The sequence below is a fragment of the Pinus tabuliformis genome, chromosome J (genome assembly GCF_031772625.1).
Source record: "Pinus tabuliformis cultivar Carrire ecotype Pingquan chromosome J, CPIR1, whole genome shotgun sequence".
Classification (NCBI taxonomy): Eukaryota; Viridiplantae; Streptophyta; class Pinopsida; order Pinales; family Pinaceae; genus Pinus; species Pinus tabuliformis.
The window spans coordinates 93,847,105-93,870,521 of record NC_142295.1 but is presented as its reverse complement, the minus strand read 5'-3'; the positions used below and the strand labels follow the sequence as shown (position 1 = coordinate 93,870,521).

Here is a 23,417-nt window from a genome sequence, read left to right as displayed (position 1 = left end):
AGATTGTGTACGTGGAGATTTGAAAGATTCCTGTCATAATCAAACCAAGTGTTTTGCATAAAATAGATTACTTGAACTGTTATATATAATAAGTGTGTTTTTCCCCAAATAATTGCCAAGGATAAATGTTGCCTTTCAATTACTATTTAGTATTGGTAAAATAGAAAACCATAGGATATAGAAAAATGTTAATATCCTTAGTTTGCTATTCCAATATACCAATATTGTTGACTAACATTTATTTCCTGTAGAGAATGGTTTTGTTGTTCGTTAATTGAGTCAAATTCTTTGTAATGTCTCCCTTTTGGAACTGAATTCCAATTTTATGCCTTTGTGCAGTGGCAGCAGTTTTGCCTAAAGTGGTACCATCAGTTACTCCCGAGGAAGCAAGGAAGTGCTTCCATGAATCAAGACAAACAGGAGCTGGCCTTGTAACAGTTACTGTGAAGGTAATTGAGACTTGACCGTGTTTAAGAGATTGTCTTGTGATTACTAGCTTCTCAAATTGCATGTTCATTGTTGATAAGAAATGGTTATTTTATTATTGTCCAACTAATGACCACAAATGTAGGTCAATGGGACTGAAAAGTACAACCAGCATATATACAAGAGAGTCAGAGTGGGAAAGCATCTCTTACTCCTGTTCTATTAAAAGAAAAAAATGTAAAACAGAAGAGGGACTAACTAAATAGCCAATCAATAGAGCAGGATAAATAAATGTAGAAGCAATAACTGTCATAAGTTAAGAACTTTTAATGGATTGAATTGCCAGATAAGGCGAGCACAGGGGTCAAACTGTCAATTTAATGATGGGCTCTGGCATGCAGTACCTCTATGCAAACATAGAGTATTTTGTTGGAAGTCGTTAATTTTGCAATGGCATTGCCTTTTAGGTGTAGATGTCCTGTTAGGCCTTGTATTTTAAGTCTGTGACTTCATGCACATGGCTATGTTAATACAAGCACCCTGTGAAGGGTGGAGGTGAGGACAGGATGGAATTAAGCTCTCTTAACCTAAGAACAGGGTTATTAAATTTGACATGTATCCTTCATACATTTTTAGGCATTGCTTGTCAGTGTTGATAACATCAGCATTGGCAAAAAATCAGTGAGAATCTAGAAAACATTTTCTCTGAAACATCAGCAAACCATGACAAACATTAAAAAATACAAAATATGTTTTTTTTTTTTCAAAATTTTAATGATATAAAGCAACAATAACTTCAGATGAACTCATTGGCACATCATAAATATGGAGAAAACACTAATATATATGATGTGGAGGATGCCAATTAAACAAAAAATAATCAAAGTCGACACTGAATCCTGAACCCTGATAGTTCTCCAATCAAGGACTCAAGTGGAGAATCGAACCATAGTTGTCAATTTTTTCTCTTTTCCTTGCTTTTCTATTCTCTTCGTATTTTGTGGGAGGATCGATGAATTTGTGAAATTTATGATATAAAGGTGGTTGAGGATGAACATCATTTTTTAACATTCCCAACACTTAACAATATCGTATATAGTCTATCTAGTATCTTAACTCAATTATTATTCAAGACTCTTAGCCAATCTTACACATATTGCGATAGTACCGCCAAATTAGACATGGTGATATTATTGCTTGTATATATCGTGATAATTTGAGGTTTTGAAATTATCACAATAATTTCAGTCATTATCGCAATAATTTGGAATTAAAGCCTTGTCTATGTCAATATCACCTTAAAACCTAAGTCATCTGACACGATGACACAAGACATGGAGGACATGGAAATACAAGTGTTCGACATGGAGCACAACAACTTCAGAAACATGACATTGTATGTGTGTGTGTATATATATATATATATATATATATATAACAAATTAGTGAATTATTACACATACAAAAGTGAAATATAGACAGATTCAATCTCTTTCGAATTTAGAAACTAAACATTTACAATTTTACATGATGATGATACGAATTCAATCATACAGCTAGTGCATATAACCAAATAGCACCAAGTGCAATCCATCTCTGAACAAAGAGTACATGAACAAAGTGTTGAGATTTGTAGCTTGGGAGGTACCCTAGGGTACAGGGTTGTGGAGGAATTGGCACCACAAAAAGGCTTTGTGGGCTAAGAACCCAAGAGGTGGGTTTTGTGCCCAAGCTTGTGGGTGTGAAACCATGCATGGTTTTGTTGATTTGATCCTTGGAGAATGTGTGGCTCCCTTAGTGGAGTAAGGGGCTACAAAGAAACCCAAGAGAAGCATTGCTAAATGAGAAAAAATAATTTGTATTTATATGTGTGGGCAAAGTGGCACAAAGAATAAGGTCGGCTTGACTTTATGGAGGCCTAAGTGTTAAAATTGGCAACTAGGGCCAAACTCCACATGGGTCATCTTATTTATGACAACTGATATTTTTCTTGGATTCCTCTCTCCGAGAGGTGTAGGATTGATCTAGAGATCATCCGACTTTGACATGTAAAAATGAAGTTATGAATTTATTTTGAGTATGGTCAAATTGTCAAGGTCGGTCAACAAACTTATGTAGGCTCAGAAGCCCAACAGTCACGTCTATTCATCCTCAACGTTGCATATAAATAGAAGGTGACTTAGCCTCATTTGGACATATTCATCTTCACACCTCTCTCTCTTTCCTCATTGATTGGGTACGGATTTTTGGGCCTCTCTCTCCACACGTCCGAAATTTCAGGAGAGCGAAAATTCAAGAGGTCGAAACTTCAGTAGAGCGAAATATGAGGAGGTCGAAATTTCAGGAGGCCGAAATTTTAGGAGATCGAATTTCTTGATAGTTTGACCAAGCGTTGACCAGCATGCGTTGACCTCCTTTGACTGCGCTTTTGTGAGGGATATCTCTGTTTGGGTAGGCTGCATTTATGGGCACAAAAATCAAGGCTAAACGTTGACTGTTGACCAGCGTTGACTGCAGCTAGGGCTGACTACAGGTGCGCTGTTTGACCAGACTTTGATTGGACTGAATTTGACTATTTTGAGGGTTGTTTTATCTTGCTGTTTGGAGGCTGAAGTTGACCAATTTGTTGAGGGTCAAATCTACCCTATTGACCAGCGTTGACTTTTCTGGTTAGGGATCTTTTGTTACTGTTATAAATGATCAGATTTGTAAATTGTACTATCTCTCTCTGTTGAACTATTGAAGACTAAAAGAAGATTTGATTAAGGGTTTCCCCACATTGGGGTTTGTCCTTGGCTGGTGCCACATCTTGTGTCCTCTTGTCTTGGCTTGTCTTCTACTGTTTATGTTTATGTTCTATCCGCATTTTACTATCATGTGATGTGATTGCTAATCTGAATATTGATACTGGGCTAATAAAGAAATTGAAGTAAAATTGCTCTAAAGCATAGAACATACTATTGTTGTCTAAAATTAACATGGTATCGGAGCTGAGGTGAAGACAAAGCCTAAGCAAGAGTGAAAGAGAAATCACCAAAGACAGTTGGACAAGGACAAAAGGTTCAATGGGTTCCTCATCCTACTTCCCAACTGAAGACAAACTCCATGATAAATTTGACTATCATGGATGGAAGATGTCTATTGATTTGACCTTGGAAGAAAAAGAAGTGATGGACTATGTGCAGGGTAAAATACCTGAACCTCCTTCAAATGCACCAGCTACTGTGAAGACCAAGTACAATAGGGCTGAAATCAAAGCAAAGAAGAATATCAGGGATTCCATTGACAAGCATCTGGTGGCCTACATCTTCGAATTTAAGACCTCCAAGGAGATCTACAACAGGTTGGTCAGCATGTTCAAGTTTAATAATGTTAATCAAATTCTATTTCTCAAGAATAAGTTGAAGGATGTTAAGAAGGGCAAGGACGAGGATATTCAATCCTATTTCTTGAGGATTACTGAGATCAAGAATGATCTACTCTCGATTGGAGAAGTCATTCTTGATAGGGAACTTACTCTCACCACCATTGGAGGACTCCCACCCGAATGGTATATATTTAGAACCACCGTACTCAACAATGATCGAATTCGAGGGTTTGAAGAATTGATGTCGAGATGCATTCAAGAAGAAACAAGAATGGTGGAGCAAGAAATGCCTTGTAATAGAAGCAACCCCACTGCATTCTCAGCTCATGCCAAGAGGAACAACAATGTAGGTTCAAAGAAGCAAAGTCAAGGAAGACCGGGATTCAAAAATGGAAGGAAGGGAAGATGCTTTGTTTGCAATAGGTTTGGCCACTATGCAAGGGAATGTCCTAATAGAAGGGATACACCTCGAGATGATGACTATCATAACAACTCCAGGGGAAACTTCAACAACAACAATCAAAGGAATGGCAGGTCAAATGGAAAAGGAAAAAGGAATGCAGAACATCAAGGAAATGGTGGACCCTCCAAGAAATCAAAGCACTCTAGGTATGAAGAAATTTTAAAGATGCTTTTACTCTTGGGTTTAGGGTGGACACTTTGTATCAAGTTGGAGGAAGTCCATTCGGAGCCATGTCACGCGACACATCTCTACAATCTGAACTATGGCACCGAAGGTTTGCCCATCTTCATTATAAGGCCCTTCCTGATGTGAGACAGATGGTGACAAGTATGCCCGAGTTCAAAGTAGAGCATCAAGGTATATGTCCGGGATGTGTCGAAGGAAAACTTACAAGGGGACCATTCCCCTCAAGTAATAGCAAGACCACAAATATATTGCAATTGATCCACTCCGACATATCTAGTATGATGCCCGTAAACTCTTTGGGAGGATACTTATATTATCAAACCTTTACAGATGTTTATTCTCACAAGACTTGCATCTACTTCTTGAAGAAGAAGGATGAAGTGCTCACCTTGTTCCGACACTTCAAAGCCTTGATCCAAAACCAATTCGAGAAGAAAATCAAGATATTGAGGATTGATAATGGGACCGAGTACGAATTCAATGAATTCCAAGATTATTGCAGAGAAGCGGGCATTAAGAGGGAGACTACAACGCCATACACTCCCGAGCAGAATGGTGTGGATGAAAGGAAGAATCATTCTATTGTAGAAGCTGTTCGTGCCATGCTTCATGATCAAGGCCTTCCGAAGTTCCTATGGGCTGAAGCTGCAAATACCGCTGTGTATGTTCAAAATGGATGCCCATCAAGCATTGGACTCCAAGACTCCTGAAGAAATGTTCACTGGTAAGAAACCCGATGTCTCTCATTTTAGAATTTTTGGAAGTCCCGTATATTTTCATGTGCCGAAAGAGAAAAGAAGCAAATTGGGTGCATTTGGGAAGAAAAGAATCTTTGTGGGCTATAGTGAAAATTCTAAGGGATACAAAATTTATGTGGCTGGTCAAAAGGAAGTTGAGGTAAGTCATGATGTCACCTTCGACGAAGATATGGCCCTTAGGAAGATCAACAATCTTCCCATCTTAAGGAAGGACAAAGGAGCTGACATTGGAAATCAGGGTGAAAAAGAGGACAAAACGATGCCTGATGTTGATGAACCTATGGATCCTATTGATCCTCCTCCTCATGAGCCCTCCTCCTCCAAAAGGAGACCCTCATGGCTTAGGGAGACTCTCGAGGATGCCGAGAGACACATTGCACCAAGGGGGACTTTCCGTGGAAGCAATAAGCCGAATAGGTATCAAGGATATTTGACCGCCATGAGCATTATCATTCAAAATGAGCCTTCATCATCCGAACAAGCTGTGAAGCATCAAGTATGTAAGGATGCTATGAATAAAAAATACGAGTCAATTATGAAGAATGATGTCTGGGATGTGGTCCCTAGACCCCAGGACAAATCGGTTGTCACCTCTAAGTGGCTCTACAAAATCAAGCATGGAGCTGATGGAAGTGCATAAAAGTTCAAGGCTCGCTTTATTGCTCAAGGCTTCTCTCAAAAGGAAGGTGTACATTACGATGAGATATTTGCAACCTGTTGCTTGATACACCACCATCCGCTCGATCATAGCCCTTGCTGCCTCGCAAGGATGTAACCTACATCAGATGGATGTCAAGACTGCCTTCTTGCATGGTTCAATCAAAGAGGAAGTTAGTGTGGAAAAACCCGAGGGGTTTGAAGTTCATGATCGGGAATCTCATGTATGCAGGTTGAAGAAAACTCTCTATGGATTGAAGCAAGCACCCTAGGCTTGGTATGAGAGGATCGATAGCTATCTGAAGTTGGGATTCACTAGAAGTGAAGTCGATCCGAACCTTTACTTTAAAGTTGAAAATGATAAACCTCTCATTCTGGTACTTTATGTGGACGACCTCTTTTTGACAGGTGCAGACCTTCTCATACACAAATGTAAGAGGGAGTTGGCTTCTAAATTTGAGATGAAGGACCTAGGACCGATGCACTATTTCCTATGGTTGGAGGTCTGGCAAAAGCCAGGTGAAATTTTCCTCTCTCAAGGAAAATATGTTGTGAAGATATTGGAAAGATTTGGAATGGTGGATTGCAAGCCCGTGACTACTCTGATGGAACTTAACTTTAAGAAGTTATGTGGTAGTGCTGCTGACCTGAATTGGGAAATTCTTTTGAGTATCGTCAACTAATAGGAGCACTAATGTTCTTGGTGAACTCCCGTCCGGACGTATGTTTTGTAGTTAACACATTGAGCCAATACATGGTTGAGCCTCATCATATACATTGGATTGCCGCCAAGAATCTTTTGAGATATCTTTGGGGCACAATCACTCATGGGCTGAGATACACTGCCGGAAATGTGAGGCTGCATGGTTATTTTGATGCTGATTGGGCTGACAGTGTGGTGGATCGCAAGAGCACTTCTGGATGTTGTTTTTCTTTGGGTTTTGCTTCAATATCCTGGATGAGCAGGAAGCAGAAATCAATTGCCTTGAGCACTGCTGAGGCCGAATACATAGCTGCTAGTATGGCCTCCTGTGAAGCTGTTTGGTTGAGGAAGCTCTTCAGTGAGCTGTTTGGACATGTGCTGGATACCACCGTGATTTTCTGCGACAACCAGAGTGGGATTCGATTATCAGAGAATCTCGTGTTTCATGATTGCTCCAAGCATATAAATATCAGGTACCACTTTATCCAGGATATGGTACAACTAGGAGCAATAAGGCTCCATCACATTAGGACTGATGAGCAGGTCGCCGATATTCTGACAATGCCCCTAGGGAAGGTCAAATTCTTAGCCTTTCGAGAACAGCTTGGAGTCGTGGAGAGACCTTCTTGTGAGGGTCCTCTATGAGATGGACATTGAACTCTGGGAGCTCCGGGGGACTTAGGGTACTTCTTGGAGCGATGAGCAACCATAGGGGGAGTGGTTCAGCCTTCCCCTAGTGGTTTGCTGTGTATAGGGTGAGTTGTTCATCCTTCCCTTGTGATACCCCTTGGCGGCATGTAGGCAAGACGAGTGGTTCATCCTTCTCCTACTGTGACATCCTACCCATGCAGTCTGGGACTCATGGGAAGTACCTCTCATCTGGCCAATGAGTAGGGAAATGAGGATAGGGACCATAGTACTACCGATGGACACATCGTGTACTATCGTACTCCCTATGTTAGGATTACAGATATTGATTTGGGATCAATTGGAACTGACTTCGGGTCAGTAAGAGTGGTATGAGACACTCTTTTGATTGGAATTGACTTCGGGAGTAAGAGTGGTATGCGACACTCTCTTTTGATTAGGACTGACTTCTGGTCAGTAGAGAATAGTATGATACATACTCGATCACTTCTTCTTCTTCATAGTTCAGCAGAGCAGAGCAAATCAGCGTAGAGCAATGCATTGACGGCAGAGATAGTACAAATTGGCAGATGGATTAGCAGATGGAGTTCTCCCTAGTTGAGAGGGAGTGTTAAAATTGGCAACTAGGGCCAAAATCCACACGGGTCATCTTATTTATGACAGTTGATATTTTTCTTGGATTCCTCTCTCCGAGAGGTGTAGGATTGATCTAGAGATCATCCGATTTTGACATGTAAAAATGAAGTTATGAATTTATTTTGATTATGGTCAAATTGTCAAGGTCGGTCAGCAAACTTATGTCAGCTCAGAAGCCCAACAGTGACGTCTATTCATCCTCAACGTTGCATATAAATAGAAGGTGACTTAGCCTCATTTGGACATACTCATCTTCACACTTCTCTCTCTCTCTCCTCATTGATTGGGTACGGATTTCTGGGCCTCTCTCTCCACACGTCCGAAATTTCAGGAGAGAAAATTTAGGAGGCTGAAATTTCAGGAGAGCAAAATATCAGGTGGCTGAAATTTCAGGAGGCCGAAATTTCAGGAGAGCGAAATATCAGGAGGCCGAAATTTCAGGAGTGTGAAATTTCAGGAGGCCGAAATTTCAGGAGACCGAATTTCTTGATAGTTTGACCAAGCGTTGACCAGCATGTGTTGACCTCCTTTGACTACGCTTTTGTGAGGGATATCTCTGTTTGGGTAGGCTGCATTTCTGGGCACAAAAATCAAGGCTAAACGTTGACTGTTGACCAGCGTTGACTACAGCTAGGGTTGACTGCTAGTGGGCTGTTTGACCAAACTTTGACTAGGTTGAATTTGATTATTTTATCTTGCTGTTTGGAGGCTGAAGTTAACTGATTTGTTGAGGGTCAAATTTGCCTTGTTGACCAGTGTTGACTTTTCTAGTTAAGGCTCTTTTGTTGTTGTTATAAATGATCAGATTTGTAAATTGTACTCTCTCTTTGCTGAACTATTGAAGACTAAAAGAAGATTTGATCAAGGGTTTCCCCACATTAGGGTTTGTCCTTGGCTGGTGGCACATCTTGTGTCCTCTTGTCTTAGCTTGTCTTCTACTATTTATGTTTATGTTCTATCTGCATTTTATTGTCCTGTTGATGTGATTGCTAATCTGAATATTGATACTGGGCTAATAAAGAAATTAGTAAAATTGCTCTAAAGCATAGAACATACCATTGTTACCTAAAATTAACACCAAGAGAGGGCTAGATGTTGCCACTCAAGATCATATAAATGAAAATGATGTGAGACCTCGTATGGCATCCAATCAAGGAATCTGTTCCTCAGGTGAAGACAAGCAAAAGACGCCGAGTATCCTGAGATAGTCACAACCCTAGAAGCCTAAGCGAAGGAGAGAATTGGATGAGTTTTGGGGTTTTGTTCTTGTGACAGTTTTGGGTTTTGTTTGAGCAGGTTAAGGCAACGAAGGAGAGGAGGTTTTGTAGGAAAACAGGCCAAAGTATTTGAGGGTAATTTTGGACATAAAAAACAGTGATAATCTCTCTCAAACAAGCTGAGACTTTCTGTTGTGATTGCAGGTGGAAGGAAGCCCTGTTTTGGGAGGCGGAGTAGTCTAGGAGGTTTCCTAGACTAGGTCGCATTCTTCTGCAGCAAGAGTGCAGGCTGCCCTAAGGGTCTGTGGGTGAGGAATTTTTGGGTTTTGTGCAGGTGCAGGCTGCCCTAGACAGGATCGAGTTCCTTGAAGAAGTCCTGCTCAGATTCGAGGTGTTTTGGGAGAGCAAAAAGCACATCTTCAAGGAGAACAAGTGTAAGATTAGGGGCTAAGTTTTGGATAGTATTTGGCGCAGTCAAAGAGCATTTTTGGAGGGTTGTAGTGGCTTGTTCCAAAGCCCTAGGTACAACCTCTTGAAGGACAAAGAGCAGATGTTAGAAGGGAAGAAGAAGAGAAGCCCTAAGGGCTGATTCTTGAAGGAGTAAGGACTAGCCAAGCGGGAAAGTAAAAAGGCCCTAGCTTATGTTGTGATGACGGATATTCTGCGGTAGAAGAAGGGTAGCCTACATGACCTAAGTTTTTCTTCATATAGCAGTAGAGGAAGGCAGAAGTGGGAACAAATCCCAAAGTCTTGTATTCTTGAAGGACTAAGGAGCATCAAGTGGGCAGTTGATGAAGACCCTATGTGTTGACTTGTTGATAGACAAATGATCAGCTAGAGGGAAAATTAGTTGGTGAGTCATGTTCAGTGACCTAAAGGAGCAGGATTCATTGATAGAGGCAGATTGATGGAGTTGTAGATTAGGACCAAAAGGACCTATAGTTGTGTTCAGGGTACGTAGACCGAAGGGTGCTGAGGCCGACTATATCAATGAGTAGGTCAGTTGGTATCTTGTTTAGGGTAGATTGGTTGTCAAAGGATTGACACCAAGCCCTAGTTCTATTCCTTGTATTAGTGATTGTACAAGGGCCATGATCCCTGGTACAAGAGCCCTAGAGAGTTGTATTAAAGTTTGTTAATATAATGAAGTTGGGTTGAAAATTTGTAAAAAGTTGTCTATTGTGCACTAGTTGATTTACTGTAGTGTTTATTCCGTTGTGAAAAGTAGTTTTATTGTGACATTTGAGTTGGTTGTGTCAGAGATTGTAACACCCTAACCTAGATCCTCTAGTGCCATGGAAATCAACATGGTATTAGAGCTACTTTGAAGGGCTAGTGAATCAGAGTGTGCATAGTGAAGAAATTCTGAGGGAGTTGAGATTGTCTAGATCATGGAGCAGAGGATTCAACTGAAGATGTGGAGATGTGGTCTTGACTAGCTTAGCAACGAGATAGGCTGGGAGTTTTGGTGCTTTGGTGGTAAACAACAATTTGTTGTAGGGTAGGTTGTTGATCATGGACTTCCTATGACTTGTCATAGATTATTGGGACTACTCGAGGGTTGCTTTGGCATGGATGAGATTAGCATGATTGAGATTGCTTCATGTGATCGACAGGATGTTGGTAGGCTAGTTTCTTCATTGGGCAGTGATGTTGTGCATCCGAGATTGGAGGCATGTGCACGTGTTATGTTTGACCTAGGAGGATGAGTGCTTGTAGAGTTGAGTTGCGGTGATGATGGCTCATGTTTGACCACAACTCGGAATGACCTTGTAGGACATGAGATCAATAGCAGGTTGAGCCAGTGGAGATTGTGTAGACTCAAAGGGAGTCTAGCTTCAAAGGGAGCAGCTCTATGGAGGTTTGAGATCTTCAAGTTCTGACGAGATACTTCCTAGTCTTGGAAGTACCTCCCTTGCTAAGAGGGAGTGTTGAGATTTGTAGCTTGGGAGGTACTCCAAACCCTAGGGTACAGGGTTGTGGAGGAATTGGCACCACAAAAAGACTTTGTGGGCTAAGAACCCAAGAGGTGGGTTTTGCGCCCAAGCTTGTGGGTGTGGAAACATGCATGGTTTTGTTGATTTGATCATTGGGGAATGTTTGGCACCCTTAGTGGAGCAAGGAGCTACAAAGAAACCCAAGAGAAGCCTTGCCAAATGAGCAAAAGGAATTTTTATTTATATGTGTGGGAAAAGTGGCACAAAGAATAAGGTCGGCTTGACTTTATGGGGGCCAAGAGAGGGCTAGACGTTGCCACTCAAGATCATATAAATACAAGTGATGTGAGACCTCATTTGGCATCCAATCAAGGCATTTGTTCCTCATGTGAAGACAAGCAAAAGATGCCGAGTTTCCTGAGATAGCTGCAACCCTGGAAGCCTAAGTGAAGGAGAGTTTTGGGGTTTTGTTCTTGTGACTGTTTTGGATTTCGTTTGGGTAGGTTAAGGCAGCGAAGGAGAGGAGGTTTTTTAGGAAAACAGGACAAAGTATTTGAGGGTAATTCCAAGCATAAAAAACAGTGCTAAGAGTGGAAGGAAGCCCTGTTTTGGGAGGTCGAGTAGTGTAGGAAGTTGCCTAGACTAGGTTGCATTCTTCTTCAGCAAGAGTGCAGAGGATAAGGGTCTGTGGGGGAGGTAATTCTGTGTTTTGTGCAGCTGCAGGATGCCCTAGACAAGGTTGAGTTACTCAAAGAAGTCTTGCTCAGATCCGAGGTGTTTTGGGAGAGTAGAAAGGACATCTTCAAGGAGAACAAGTGCAAGATTGGGGTCCAAGTTTTGGACAGTATTTGGAGTATTCAAAGAGTAGTTTTGGAGTGGTTTAGTGGCTTGTTCCAAAACCCTAAGTACAACCTCTTGAAGGACAAAGAGCAATTGTTAGAAGGGTAGAAGAAGAGAAGCCTTAAGCGTTGATACCAGGAGTAAGGACCAACCAAGTGGGAAAGTAATCAGGCCCTAGTTTACTATGTGAAGGGGGACATTTTGCAGTAGAAGAAGGGCAACCTCCATGCCCTAAGTCTATCTTCATATAGTAGCAGAGGAAGGTAGAAGTGGGAAGAAGTCCCAAAGTGTTGTGTACTTGAAGGACTAATGAGTAGCAAGTGGGCAGTTGATGAAGACCCTATGTGTTGACTCATTGATAGACAAATGATCAGCTAGAGGGCAGATCAGTTCATGAGCCATGTTAAGTGACCTAATGGAGCAGGATTCATTGGTAGAGGTAGATTGGTGGAGCTACATATTGGGAGCAAAAGAACTAGTAGTTGTGTTCAGGGTACGTGGACCGAAAGGAGTTGAGGCCAACAATATCAACGAGTAGGTCAATTGGTATCTTGTTTAAGGTAGATTGATTATCGAAGGACTAACACCAAGCCCTAGTTGTATTCCTTGTATTGGTGATTGTATGAGGGCCATGATCCTTGGTATGGGAGCCCTAGACAGTTGTATTAAAGTTTGTTAATATAACGAAGTTGGGTTGAAAAATTGTAAAAAGTTGTCTATTGTGCACTAGTTGATTTACTGTTGTGTTTATTTCGCTATGCAAAGTAGTCTTGTTGTGGCATTTGAGTTGGTTGTGTCAGAGATTGTAAGACCCTAACCTAGATTCTCTAGTATCGTGGAAATTCAACACAGAGGCTCTAAACGACCTCTAGAGTCCAAAAAAAATCATGCTACAACATATAACTACATATCATCAAAATCATTGCCTATATTGGGATCTTTATCGTCAATATTACCCTCTAACCATTAAAATAAGATTAAAAAAAGCTCAACATGCCAAATTGAGATTTTGTTCGAGTCATGGGTAGATTTTTATTAGTGTCATGATAGGGGAGTTCAACAATCACTGCTACCGAGATTGAGGCATATAGAGGGTTGGGTCAAACTTCAAACCCACTCTCAAAACATCTTGAGACAATTAATGGCAATGTTAAAAATTTAAGTAAACCTTTATCTTTCATTTTCATCCTTTTACTTTAAGAATTTAACATTACTATTAATTACATAGCATTAGTAGGGCTTGGACAAATCCACTTGTCCGACGCTTGAAATCACTCGCTAAGCAATAACCCTCAACTACATTCTAGGCTGCCTCATAGCTCCAACTTGCTCAATGAAATGACATGAAAACAAAGCATTATTACTCAAGCCCACAATTTTTTAGAAAACCATGCTAATATCGAAAAAAAATCGTGATTTTTAAGTAAACTGCATGATGTTTACTTTTAAGAGAAAATTGTGATTTTTTTGGGCCGAAAAATCAACCATGTTATCAACACTATGCCTATACTTATTCAATCTATAACCAATATATATGTTATGGTTGAAGGGATAAGGAATCAAGCATTCTTCGCCTAGGAATAGAGTCTATTTGTTAAAATTGGCAACCAGGGCAAAACTTCATGTGGGTCATCTTATTCATGGCTGATAATATTTTTATTAGATTCCTCTCGTCGAGAGGTGTAGGATTGATATAAAGATCATCCAATTCCGATAAGTATTCATGGAGATATGAATTTATTTTGATTATGGAATTATTATCAAGCCGACCTACAACTCATGTAGGCTCAGAAGCCCAACAGTCGCATCTATTCACCCACCAACGTTGTGTATAAATATAAGAGGACTTTTCCTCATTTAGACTCACTCATCTCATCACATCTCTCTCTCTCTACTGCGTAGATATGAGTCTCTTTTCTACTGCGCTGAAATGAGTCTCTCTCTCTCACACATGCGAAGCTGTTGAATTTGAAGCTGCAACTGCAGAAGTAAAGATTGACTTGCGTGGCCTAGAAGATCTCCTCTTTGGAACTACGCTGTAGGTTCATCTGAACCTCCTCTGAAAGCCGCAACTTTTGGTGGTGGAATGAAGTCAATCCGACGAACGGTTTGCAAGATATCGACTGCCCTAGTTTGAAGCCGGAAACTGCGGAAACTGAAGCTGCAACTGCAGAAGTAAAGATTGACTTGCGTGGCCTAGAAGATCTCCTCATCTGAACTGCGATGTAGGTTCATCTGAACCTCCTCTGGAAGCCGAAACCTTTGGTGGTGGAATGAAGTTAATCCGACTATCGGTTTGTGAGATATGGTCTGCCTTAGTTTGATAATGAAGCCGCTAATGCTGATGCTACTGATCTAGGGTTTGCTACTGCTGATATGAATCAGATTTATTGTACTATTTCTCTCTGCTGAATTATTGAAGATAAAAGAAGATTTGATCAAAGGGTTTCCCCACACATTGTGGGGTTTGTCCTTGGCTAGCCGCCACATCTTGTGTCTCTTGTCTTGGCTTGTTTTCTGTCGATCGTTTAATGTTCTATCTGCACTTTACTTTATGTACATGTGATTGCTAATCGGTGGAATATAATAAGAAAAAGAAGTAAACTGTTATAAGCATAGAACATACCATAACTTAACATGGTATCGGAGTTGAGGTGAAGACAAAGCCCAAGCAAGAGCAAGAGCAATCATCGAAGAGAATATTGGCAAGGCTATCCTAAAAGAACTATGGGGTCCTCAACACTCTTTCCTGTTGAAGACAAGCTCCGTGAGAAAGCTGACTATCACGGATGGAAGATGTCTATCGATCTAACCCTTGAGAATCAAGGAGTGTTGGATCATGTGAGAGGCAATATTGTTGAGCCTCCATCAAATGCATCTGCTGCTGCCTGGAACAAATGAAAAAATGGAGAAGTCAAAACAAGACAAGATCATCTGGGACTCTATCGACAAGCACTTGGTGGCCTACATCTCTAAACTGGACACCTCCAAGGAAATCTACGATAGACTGAGCTGAGGTGAAGACAAAGCCCGAGCAAGAGCAAGAGCAATCATTGAAGAGAAGATTGGCAAGGCTATCCTAAAAGAACTATGGGGTCCTCAACACTCTTTCCTGCCGAAGACAAGCTCCGTGAGAACGCTGACTATCACGGATGGAAGATGTCTATCGATCTAACCCTTGAAGATCAAGGAGTGCTGGACCATGTAAGAGGCAATATTGTTGAGCCTTCATCAAATGCATCTGCTGCTGCCTGGAACAAATGGAAAAATGGAGAAGTCAAAACAAAGAAGATCATCCGGGACTTTATCAACAAGCGCTTGGTGGCCTACATCTCTGATCTAGACACCTCCAAGGAAATCTACGACAGACTGGTGAGTTTATTTAAAGTTAATGATGCAAATCAAGTTTTGTTTCTTAGAAATAAGTTGAGGGAATTCAAGAAGGGTAAAGATGAAAGTATGCAAGCATACTTCTTAAGAATCACCGAGATCAAGAACGATCTCCTATCTATTGGGGAAACCATTACTGACAGAGAAATGGCACTCACAACTCTCGGAGGATTACCATCTGAATGGTATGTGTTCAGGACTACTCTTCTGAACAATAATGTAATTCCTAGTTTCGAGGAATTAATGGCTAGATGCATTCAAGAACAAACAAGGGTAGAAGAGCAGGAAATGCCCTTGCCTAAAGGTCCTCCTGCTGCTTTTTCTTCTCATGCTAAGAAAATAAATAATTCTGGGTCTAAATCGAAAAGAAAGGCTGGATTTAAGGGTGGAAGAAAAGGATGATGTTTCATTTGCAATAAAGCAGGTCACTATGCAAGGGAATGCCCTGATAGAAAGGACTCTCACCGTGACGATGATCAAAATCCCTCTCATGGTAATCGAAGGAATGGAAAATTCAACAACAAAGGAAAAAGGAATGCGGGAAATCAAGGAAGAGGGCAACCATTCAAGAAGGCTAGAAATTCCAGGTATGAATCTAACACTGTTGACGATAAGCAGGCTGAATATTATCTACCAGCTGCTCTATCTACCTCCGCTCCTTCGGACTCAATGGGAATTTGGCTCATTGATAGTGGTACCTCAAGACACTTCACTGGTTACAAAGAAGTACTCTATAATCTGGTAGAGAAAGAAACTAACCTAGAAATTGTCCTTGGAGATGACATGAAATACCCAGTGAAAGGTGTAGGCAATGTTTCTCTTAAACTGAATCAAGGTAATACGATTCACTTACAAGATGTATTATATGTACCTGATCTCAAAAAAAACTTGGTATCCATCTCGGCAATGGAAGACAAAGGCTATAAGGTAACTTTCAGCGATGGTAAGGTACGCATATGGAAAAATAATGTTAAAGATGCTTTCACTCTTGGGTTTAGTGTTGATTCATTATATCAGGTCGATGGAAGTCCGCTAGGTGTCATGTCTTGTGACACATCTCTTTAGTCCGAACTTTGGCATCGGAGGTTTGCCCACCTTCATTACAAAGCTCTACCCGATGTAAGACAGATGGTAACAGGGATGCCTGAATTCCAAGTAGAGAAAGAAGGTGTATGTCCGGGATGTGCCGAAGGAAAGCTCAAAAAGGGGACCATTCCCCTCAAGCCAAAGCAAGACCTCCGATATATTACAATTGGTTTACTCAGGCATACCTGAGGTTGGCATTAAGAGGGAGACTACTACACCACATACTCCTGAGCAGAATGGTGTGGTGGAAAGGAAGAACCGCACAATTATGGAAGCTGTCCGGGCCATGCTACATGATCAAAGTCTTCCTAAGTTTCTATGGGCTGAAGCTGCAAACACTGCCGTATATGTACAAAATCGATGCCCTCATCAAGCATTGGGTTCCAAGACTCCTGAAGAAAAATTCTCCGGTAAGAAACCTGATGTTTCTCATTTTAAAATTTTTGGAAGCCCTGTATACTTTCATGTGCCGAAAGAGAAAAGAAATAAATTGGGAGCATCTGGAAAGAAGGGAATTTTCGTGGGCTATGGTGAAAATACTAAAGGCTATAGAATCTATGTAGTCGGTCAAAGGGAAGTCATAATTAGTCATGATGTCACCTTTGACGAAGATATGGCTCTCAGCAAGGTGGACAATCTACTGACTTTGAGTAGCTCTCAAGAAGCCGACACCAGGGAACCGAAAGAAAAGGATGATGAATCAATGCCTGATGTAGAAGAACCCATGGATCCGATTGATCCTCATCCATATGAGCCTTCCTCTTCTAGGAAGAGGCCTTCATGGCTTAAGGGGTTACTTGATGATGCTGAAGGACATGCTGCACCCCGAGGAACCTTTCGTGAAAGTAAGAAACCTAATAGGCATCAAGGATACCTGACCATCATGAGCATGATCATACAAAATGAGCCTTCGTCATTCTCAGATGCCTTCAAGCATCAAGTATGGAAGGATGCTATGACCAAAGAATATGAGTCTATCATAAAGAATGATGTTTGGGAAGTAGTTCCCAGACCCCAGGACAAGACTGTTGTTACTTCCAAATGGCTTTACAAGATAAAGCATGGAGCAGATGGAAGCACGGAAAAGTATAAGGCTCGTTTTGTTGCTCGAGGTTTCTCCCAAAAGGAAGGTATAGACTATGATGAGATATTTGCACCTGTTGCCCGATATACGACCATCCGCTCGATCATAGCTCTTGCCGCTTCACAAGGATGGAACCTACATCAGATGGATGTCAAGACTGCGTTCTTGCATGGCTTGATCAAAGAAGAGGTCTACGTGGAGCAACCCGAAGGATTTGAGATTTATGATCGAAAATCTCATGTATGCAGGTTGAAGAAAGCTCTCTATGGGCTGAAGCAAGCACCCCGAGCATGGTATGAGAGGATCGATAGCTACTTGATGAAGCTGGGATTCACTAGGAGTGAAGCCGATCCTAACCTTTACTTTAAGGTTGAAGATGACAAGCCTCTCATACTGGTGTTGTATGTGGATGACCTCTTTCTAACAGGTGCAGACCTTCTTATTCACAAATGTAAGAGGGAGCTGGCCTCTGAATTTGAAATGAAAGACCTAGGACTGATGCACTACTTCCTAGGACTTGAAGTGTGGCAAAAGCCAGGAGAAATTTTCCTATCTCAAGGAAAATATGTGGTGAAGATATTGGAAAGATTCGGAATGGTGGACTGCAAGCCTGTAACTACTCTGATGGAGCTTGACTTCAAGAAGTTAAGCGGTAGTGCTGCTGGACCTGTTTTACGAAATGCTACCGAGTATCGGCAACTCGTCGGAGCATTAATGTTCTTAGTGAACTCCTGTCCAGATATATGCTTTGCAGTCAACACGTTGAACCAGCATATGGTTGAACCCCACCACATACACTGGATTGGTGCCAAGAATCTGCTGAGATATCTTCGTGGCACTATCACTTATGGGTTAAGATACATTGCCAGAGATGTGAGACTATTTGGATACACAGATGCTGACTGGGCAGGCAATGTGGAGGACCGTAAGAGCACTTCCGGGTGTTGTTTCTCCTTGGGATCTGCTTTGATATCCTGGATGAGCAGGAAGCAGAAGTCGGTGGCTTTGAGCACCGCCGAAGCAGGATATATTGTTGCTAGCATAACCTCGTGTGAGGCAGTCTGGTTGCGAAAGCTCTTCAGTGAGCTGTTTGGATTTACATTGGATACCACTGTTATTCTCTGTAACAACCAGAGGTGGGATTCGATTATTGAGGAATCCCGTATTCGTCAATTGCTCCAGCAGAAAGACATCATCTGGGATATGGTAAGTCGATGAGCAAGGAAGCTCCATCACATTAAGATGATGTACAGGTTGATACACCTTGTCAAAGCCCCGAGGAAAGATCTAATCTGTGATTTTCCCAAACGACTTGGAGTCGGCAAGAAACCCTTGTACAAGGGTCCTGCATGTTGCATACATTGAGCTCTGGGAGCTCTGAGGGCTTGCGGTTCCTATTGGAGCAACATATGACCACAGGGTGACTCACCCTCCCCTGGTGGTGCACACTGGAACAAGATGATTCGCTCTCTTGTGGGACAAGATGATTCGCTCTCTTGTGGAACAGGATGATTCGCTCTCCTGTGTAGCAGGATGATTAGTTCTCCTGTGAGGCTTGGATTGATGTGTTCTCCATGGTAGCCTGGATTGATGTGTTCTCCATGGCAATTGTAGTAGGATTGATGTGTTCTCCTGTGAGGCCTCGATTGATGTGTTCTCCATGGCAATTGTAGCAGGATTGATGTGTTCTCCTGTGAGGCCTGGATTGATGTGTTCTCCATGGCAATTGTAACAGGATTGATGTGTTCTCCTGTGAGGACAGGATTGATTAGTTCTCCTGTCGAGGCATCCTACCCATGCAGTCTGGGACTCATGGGAAGTACCTCTCATCTGATCAATGAGCAGGGAAATGAAGTTAGGGACCATAGTAGTACCGATGGACGAATCGTTGTAACTACCGTACTCCCTACGCTAGGATGACCTCCATTGATCTGGGATCAATGATACTGGTCTGGGACCAGTGGTAGGAGGTGTACCATACTATGACGCTAACTTCGGGTCGGTTGAGACTGGTTTGGGATCAGTGGTACATACTCTGAGACTGACTTTGAGTCAGTGGAGGATGATATTGATCTGGGACCATTGGAGTTGTACTCACTATGACGCTGACTTTGGGTTGGTTGAGACTGGTCTGGGACCAGTGGTACATACTCTGAGACTGACTTTGAGTCAGTATGATACATCCTCGATCATTTCTTCTTCTTCATAATTCGGACAAAAGCAGAGCAGAACAGAACAATGCAAGAGCAGAGCAGAACAGAGCAAAACAGTACAGATCAGTGCAGGGCAGAACAAGACAAAGCAGAACAGGCAAATAGAGCAGAGCAGGGCAAGGGTCAGGCTGTACAAGGCAGTGCATTTGATGGATGAATAGTAACGACCGATAGACAGATTGCAGATGAAGTTCTCCATGGTTGAGAGGGAGTGTTAAAATTGGCAACCAGGGCAAAACTTCATGTGGGTCATCTTATTCATGGCTGATAATATTTTTATTAGATTCCTCTCGTCGAGAGGTGTAGGATTGATATAAAGATCATCCAATTCCGATAAGTATTCATGGAGATATGAATTTATTTTGATTATGGAATTATTATCAAGCCGACCTACAACTCATGTAGGCTCAGAAGCCCAACAGTCGCATCTATTCACCCACCAACGTTGTGTATAAATATAAGAGGACTTTTCCTCATTTAGACTCACTCATCTCATCACATCTCTCTCTCTACTGCGCAGATATGAGTCTCTTCTCTACTGCGCTGAAATGGGTCTCTCTCTCTCACACATGTGACGCCGGAAGCTGTTGAATTTGAAGCTGCAACTGCAGAAGTAAAGATTGACTTGCGTGGCCTAGAAGATCTCCTCTTTGGAACTACGCTGTAGGTTCATCTGAACCTCCTCTGAAAGCCGCAACTTTTGGTGGTGGAATGAAGTCAATCCGACGAACGGTTTGCAAGATATCGACTGCCCTAGTTTGAAGCCGGAAACTGCTGAAACTGAAGCTGCAACTGCAGAAGTAAAGATTGACTTGCGTGGCCTAGAAGATCTCCTCATCTGAACTGCGCTGTAGGTTCATCTGAACCTCCTCTGGAAGCCGAAACCTTTGGTGGTGGAATGAAGTCAATCCGACTGTCGGTTTGTGAGATATGGTCTGCCCTAGTTTGATAATGAAGCCGCTAATGCTGATGCTACTGATCTAGGGTTTGCTACTGCTGATATGAATCAGATTTATTGTACTATTTCTCTCTGCTGAATTATTGAAGATAAAAGAAGATTTGATCAAAGGGTTTCCCCACACATTGTGGGGTTTGTCCCTGGCTAGCCGCCACATCTTGTGTCTCTTGTCTTGGCATGTTTTCTGTCGATCGTTTAATGTTCTATCTGCACTTTACTTTATGTACATGTGATTGCTAATCGGTGGAATATAATAAGAAAAAGAAGTAAACTGTTATAAGCATAGAACATACCATAACTTAACACTATTGAGGTATGAATTAATGGAAAGAAGTTGATCCTTGATGTCTTAATTAGGGAGCGATCAACATCTCGAAATACTAATTAATTATTATGGGTCTTGAACACAGTCATTATCAATATGTATTTTATTTGACTAACTTGTAGATCCAGTTACTGAGTGTATGAACCTTATATGAGGGATCCTATTTTTCTCAACAAAATTGCAGAATAGTATATTAGCATTTTATCCATCATTAGGAAAGAGGAAAGTCTAAATTGTTCCAAGGACATATGTCCTCTTTGTAGGAATTTACAGGGTAAGTTCCTCATACAAAACACCAAAGGACACCGCTCACAACCAGATTGCAGATCAATACACCAGTATTTTTGACGTGGTTAAAACCCTCAAAGAGGGAAACAGTCCACGGCCTGAGCCAACGCGGCCACTTCAGGCAATTTATTAATAAAAGAATGAAAATTTACATAAGCTTCTCTCATAGTGGATTACACTACAAATGACCCTCCATGCGCTTTAAATAGAAATCATGGACCAATCGGGTGTTAAGCCACGGATCAAGTGTCGGTAATACCGAGGAGAGAATGAACCGTCGGATCACTACATATCGTGACTGTCGGATTGTAAGTTACAAAATGTACAAGGTAAAGAAACACACTTTACCTAACTCTATACCTAACTCTATACTAGACCAAGTTGTACTTAACTATTTCCTATGTGTCGGAATATCCTAACATCCCCCCTTAAGAACAACTTGGGATAGGATTGAAGGATTTACAAATATGACACAATAGGAGAAGGAAGGAGGCACTAGAGCCTATCCCCCCTTAGTGACAACTTCCTGAACTCCAACCATAAATCGAAGTTTAGTGAACTTCGCCTCTGTGAGAGCCTTTGTGAAGATGTCTGCAACTTGATCATCTGTTGAACAATATTGCACTTCAAGAACATGGTCGTGAATGAGCTTTCTGATGAAGTGCATGTGCAGTTCAATCTGTTTGCTGCGCTGATGTTGGACTGGATCTTTGCATAGTTGAATGGCACTTTGATTATCACACCAAAGTGTAGTCGGATGCTGCTGCTGAAAGCCAAACTCTGACAGGATTTGACGAAGCCACAAGGCTTCCTTACTAGCTTCTACGGCACCACGATACTCTGCTTCTGCTGATGAAAGAGAAATGGCACCTTGTTTCTTGCAAGCCCATGTAATAGGTCCTGAACCAAGAGTGAACACATAACCGACAGTAGACTTCCGATCATCAGGGTCACCAGCCCAATCAGAATCAGTGAAACCAACCAATAGAGGAGCTGCTTCGGCACTATAATGAATCCCAAACTGAACTGTACCTCGAACATAACGAAGTATTCTTTTAGCTGCTTTCCAATGACTTTCACGTGGTTTTTGCATAAACCGAGCAACAAGGCCAACAGCAAAGGAAAGGTCAGGACGAGTATGGGTTAGATACAAAAGTTTTCCTACAAGTTGACGGTATAAGGTAGCATCAACTTCAGGAGAAGTACAAGTGACTGAAAGTTTGACTCCAGACTGGAAGGGAGAAGGGGTTGGCTTACAGTCTTCCATGTGAAAATGGCGAAGAATATCACAGGCTTACTTGGACTGGGAAAGGGAAATACCCTCCTTGGATTGCAAGACTTGAAGACCGAGAAAATAATGTAAGTGTCCTAAGTCTGTCATTTCAAATTTCTTTTTAAGGCTGGACTTCACATGGTTTATAAGGTTGGGATCACTACCGGTAAGGATAAGATCATCAACATAAAGAACAAGAATGATAAGAGACTTGCCCACTTTCTTGGTGTAGACAGTATTGTCAGAATGACACCTAGAAAAGCCAGATTCTAAAAGAAAGCTATCCATTTTGGCATACCAAGCTCGAGGAGCTTGCTTGAGACCATAAAGGGATTTCTTAAGCTGACATACAACGCTGGAGTCTGTTTTTATGAAGCCAATGGGTTGTTCCATGTAGATTTCTTCATGCAAGTCCCCATGCAAGAAGGCAGATTTAACATCCATCTGAGGGACTTCCCATTTGAACGAGGCAGCAAGGGAAAGAACAAGGCGGATAGAGTTCATTTTGGCAACAGGGGAGAAGGTTTCAGTGTAGTCAATGCCTTCAACCTGTGAAAAACCTTTAGCAACAAGACGAGCTTTATGTTTATCAACTTTCCCATCTGGTCCATACTTGGTTCTGTAAATCCATTTGCATCTAACAAGTTTTCGTCCCTTTGGTAGAGGAACAAGATCCCATGTATCATTTGCCAATAATGAATGATATTCTTCATTCATAGCTGCTTCCCAATCTGGATGGCCTGAAGCTTCTGCAAAGGTGTCAGGATCATAATTTACTAGAGCTTGAGCCAGTAAAGAAGAGGCTCTGTCAAACTGAGAACGTGTGCGTCGCTAATCTGTAGGATCACCGGCAAGATCACCTACTGCATCTTGAGTAGCACGAACCCATTTTGGAAGCTGAGGAGTTGAAGGAGGATCCTGAGATGGTGGGGGAGGATTGTCATCCTCACTTTCATCATTTG

The 23,417-nt window shown here is 41.7% G+C and overlaps 1 protein-coding gene across 2 annotated transcripts in view; it reads left to right on the top strand.

Moving 5' to 3' along the window:
* Positions 1-23,417, top strand: part of LOC149225676 (ATP-dependent Clp protease adapter protein CLPS2, chloroplastic-like) — a 133,692-nt gene that overhangs the window by 4,428 nt on the left and 105,847 nt on the right. Inside the window, exons 3-4 of one of the 2 annotated variants that reach the window (XM_089377262.1) lie at positions 340-449; positions 572-667. In XM_089377262.1, coding sequence (XP_089233388.1) covers positions 340-449; positions 572-652 — 191 coding nt within the window. In that variant the 3' untranslated portion in view covers positions 653-667. Of the gene's footprint in view, positions 1-339; positions 450-571; positions 668-23,417 lie in introns of those variants that run through there. The other variant, XM_089377261.1, reaches the window with a different exon arrangement.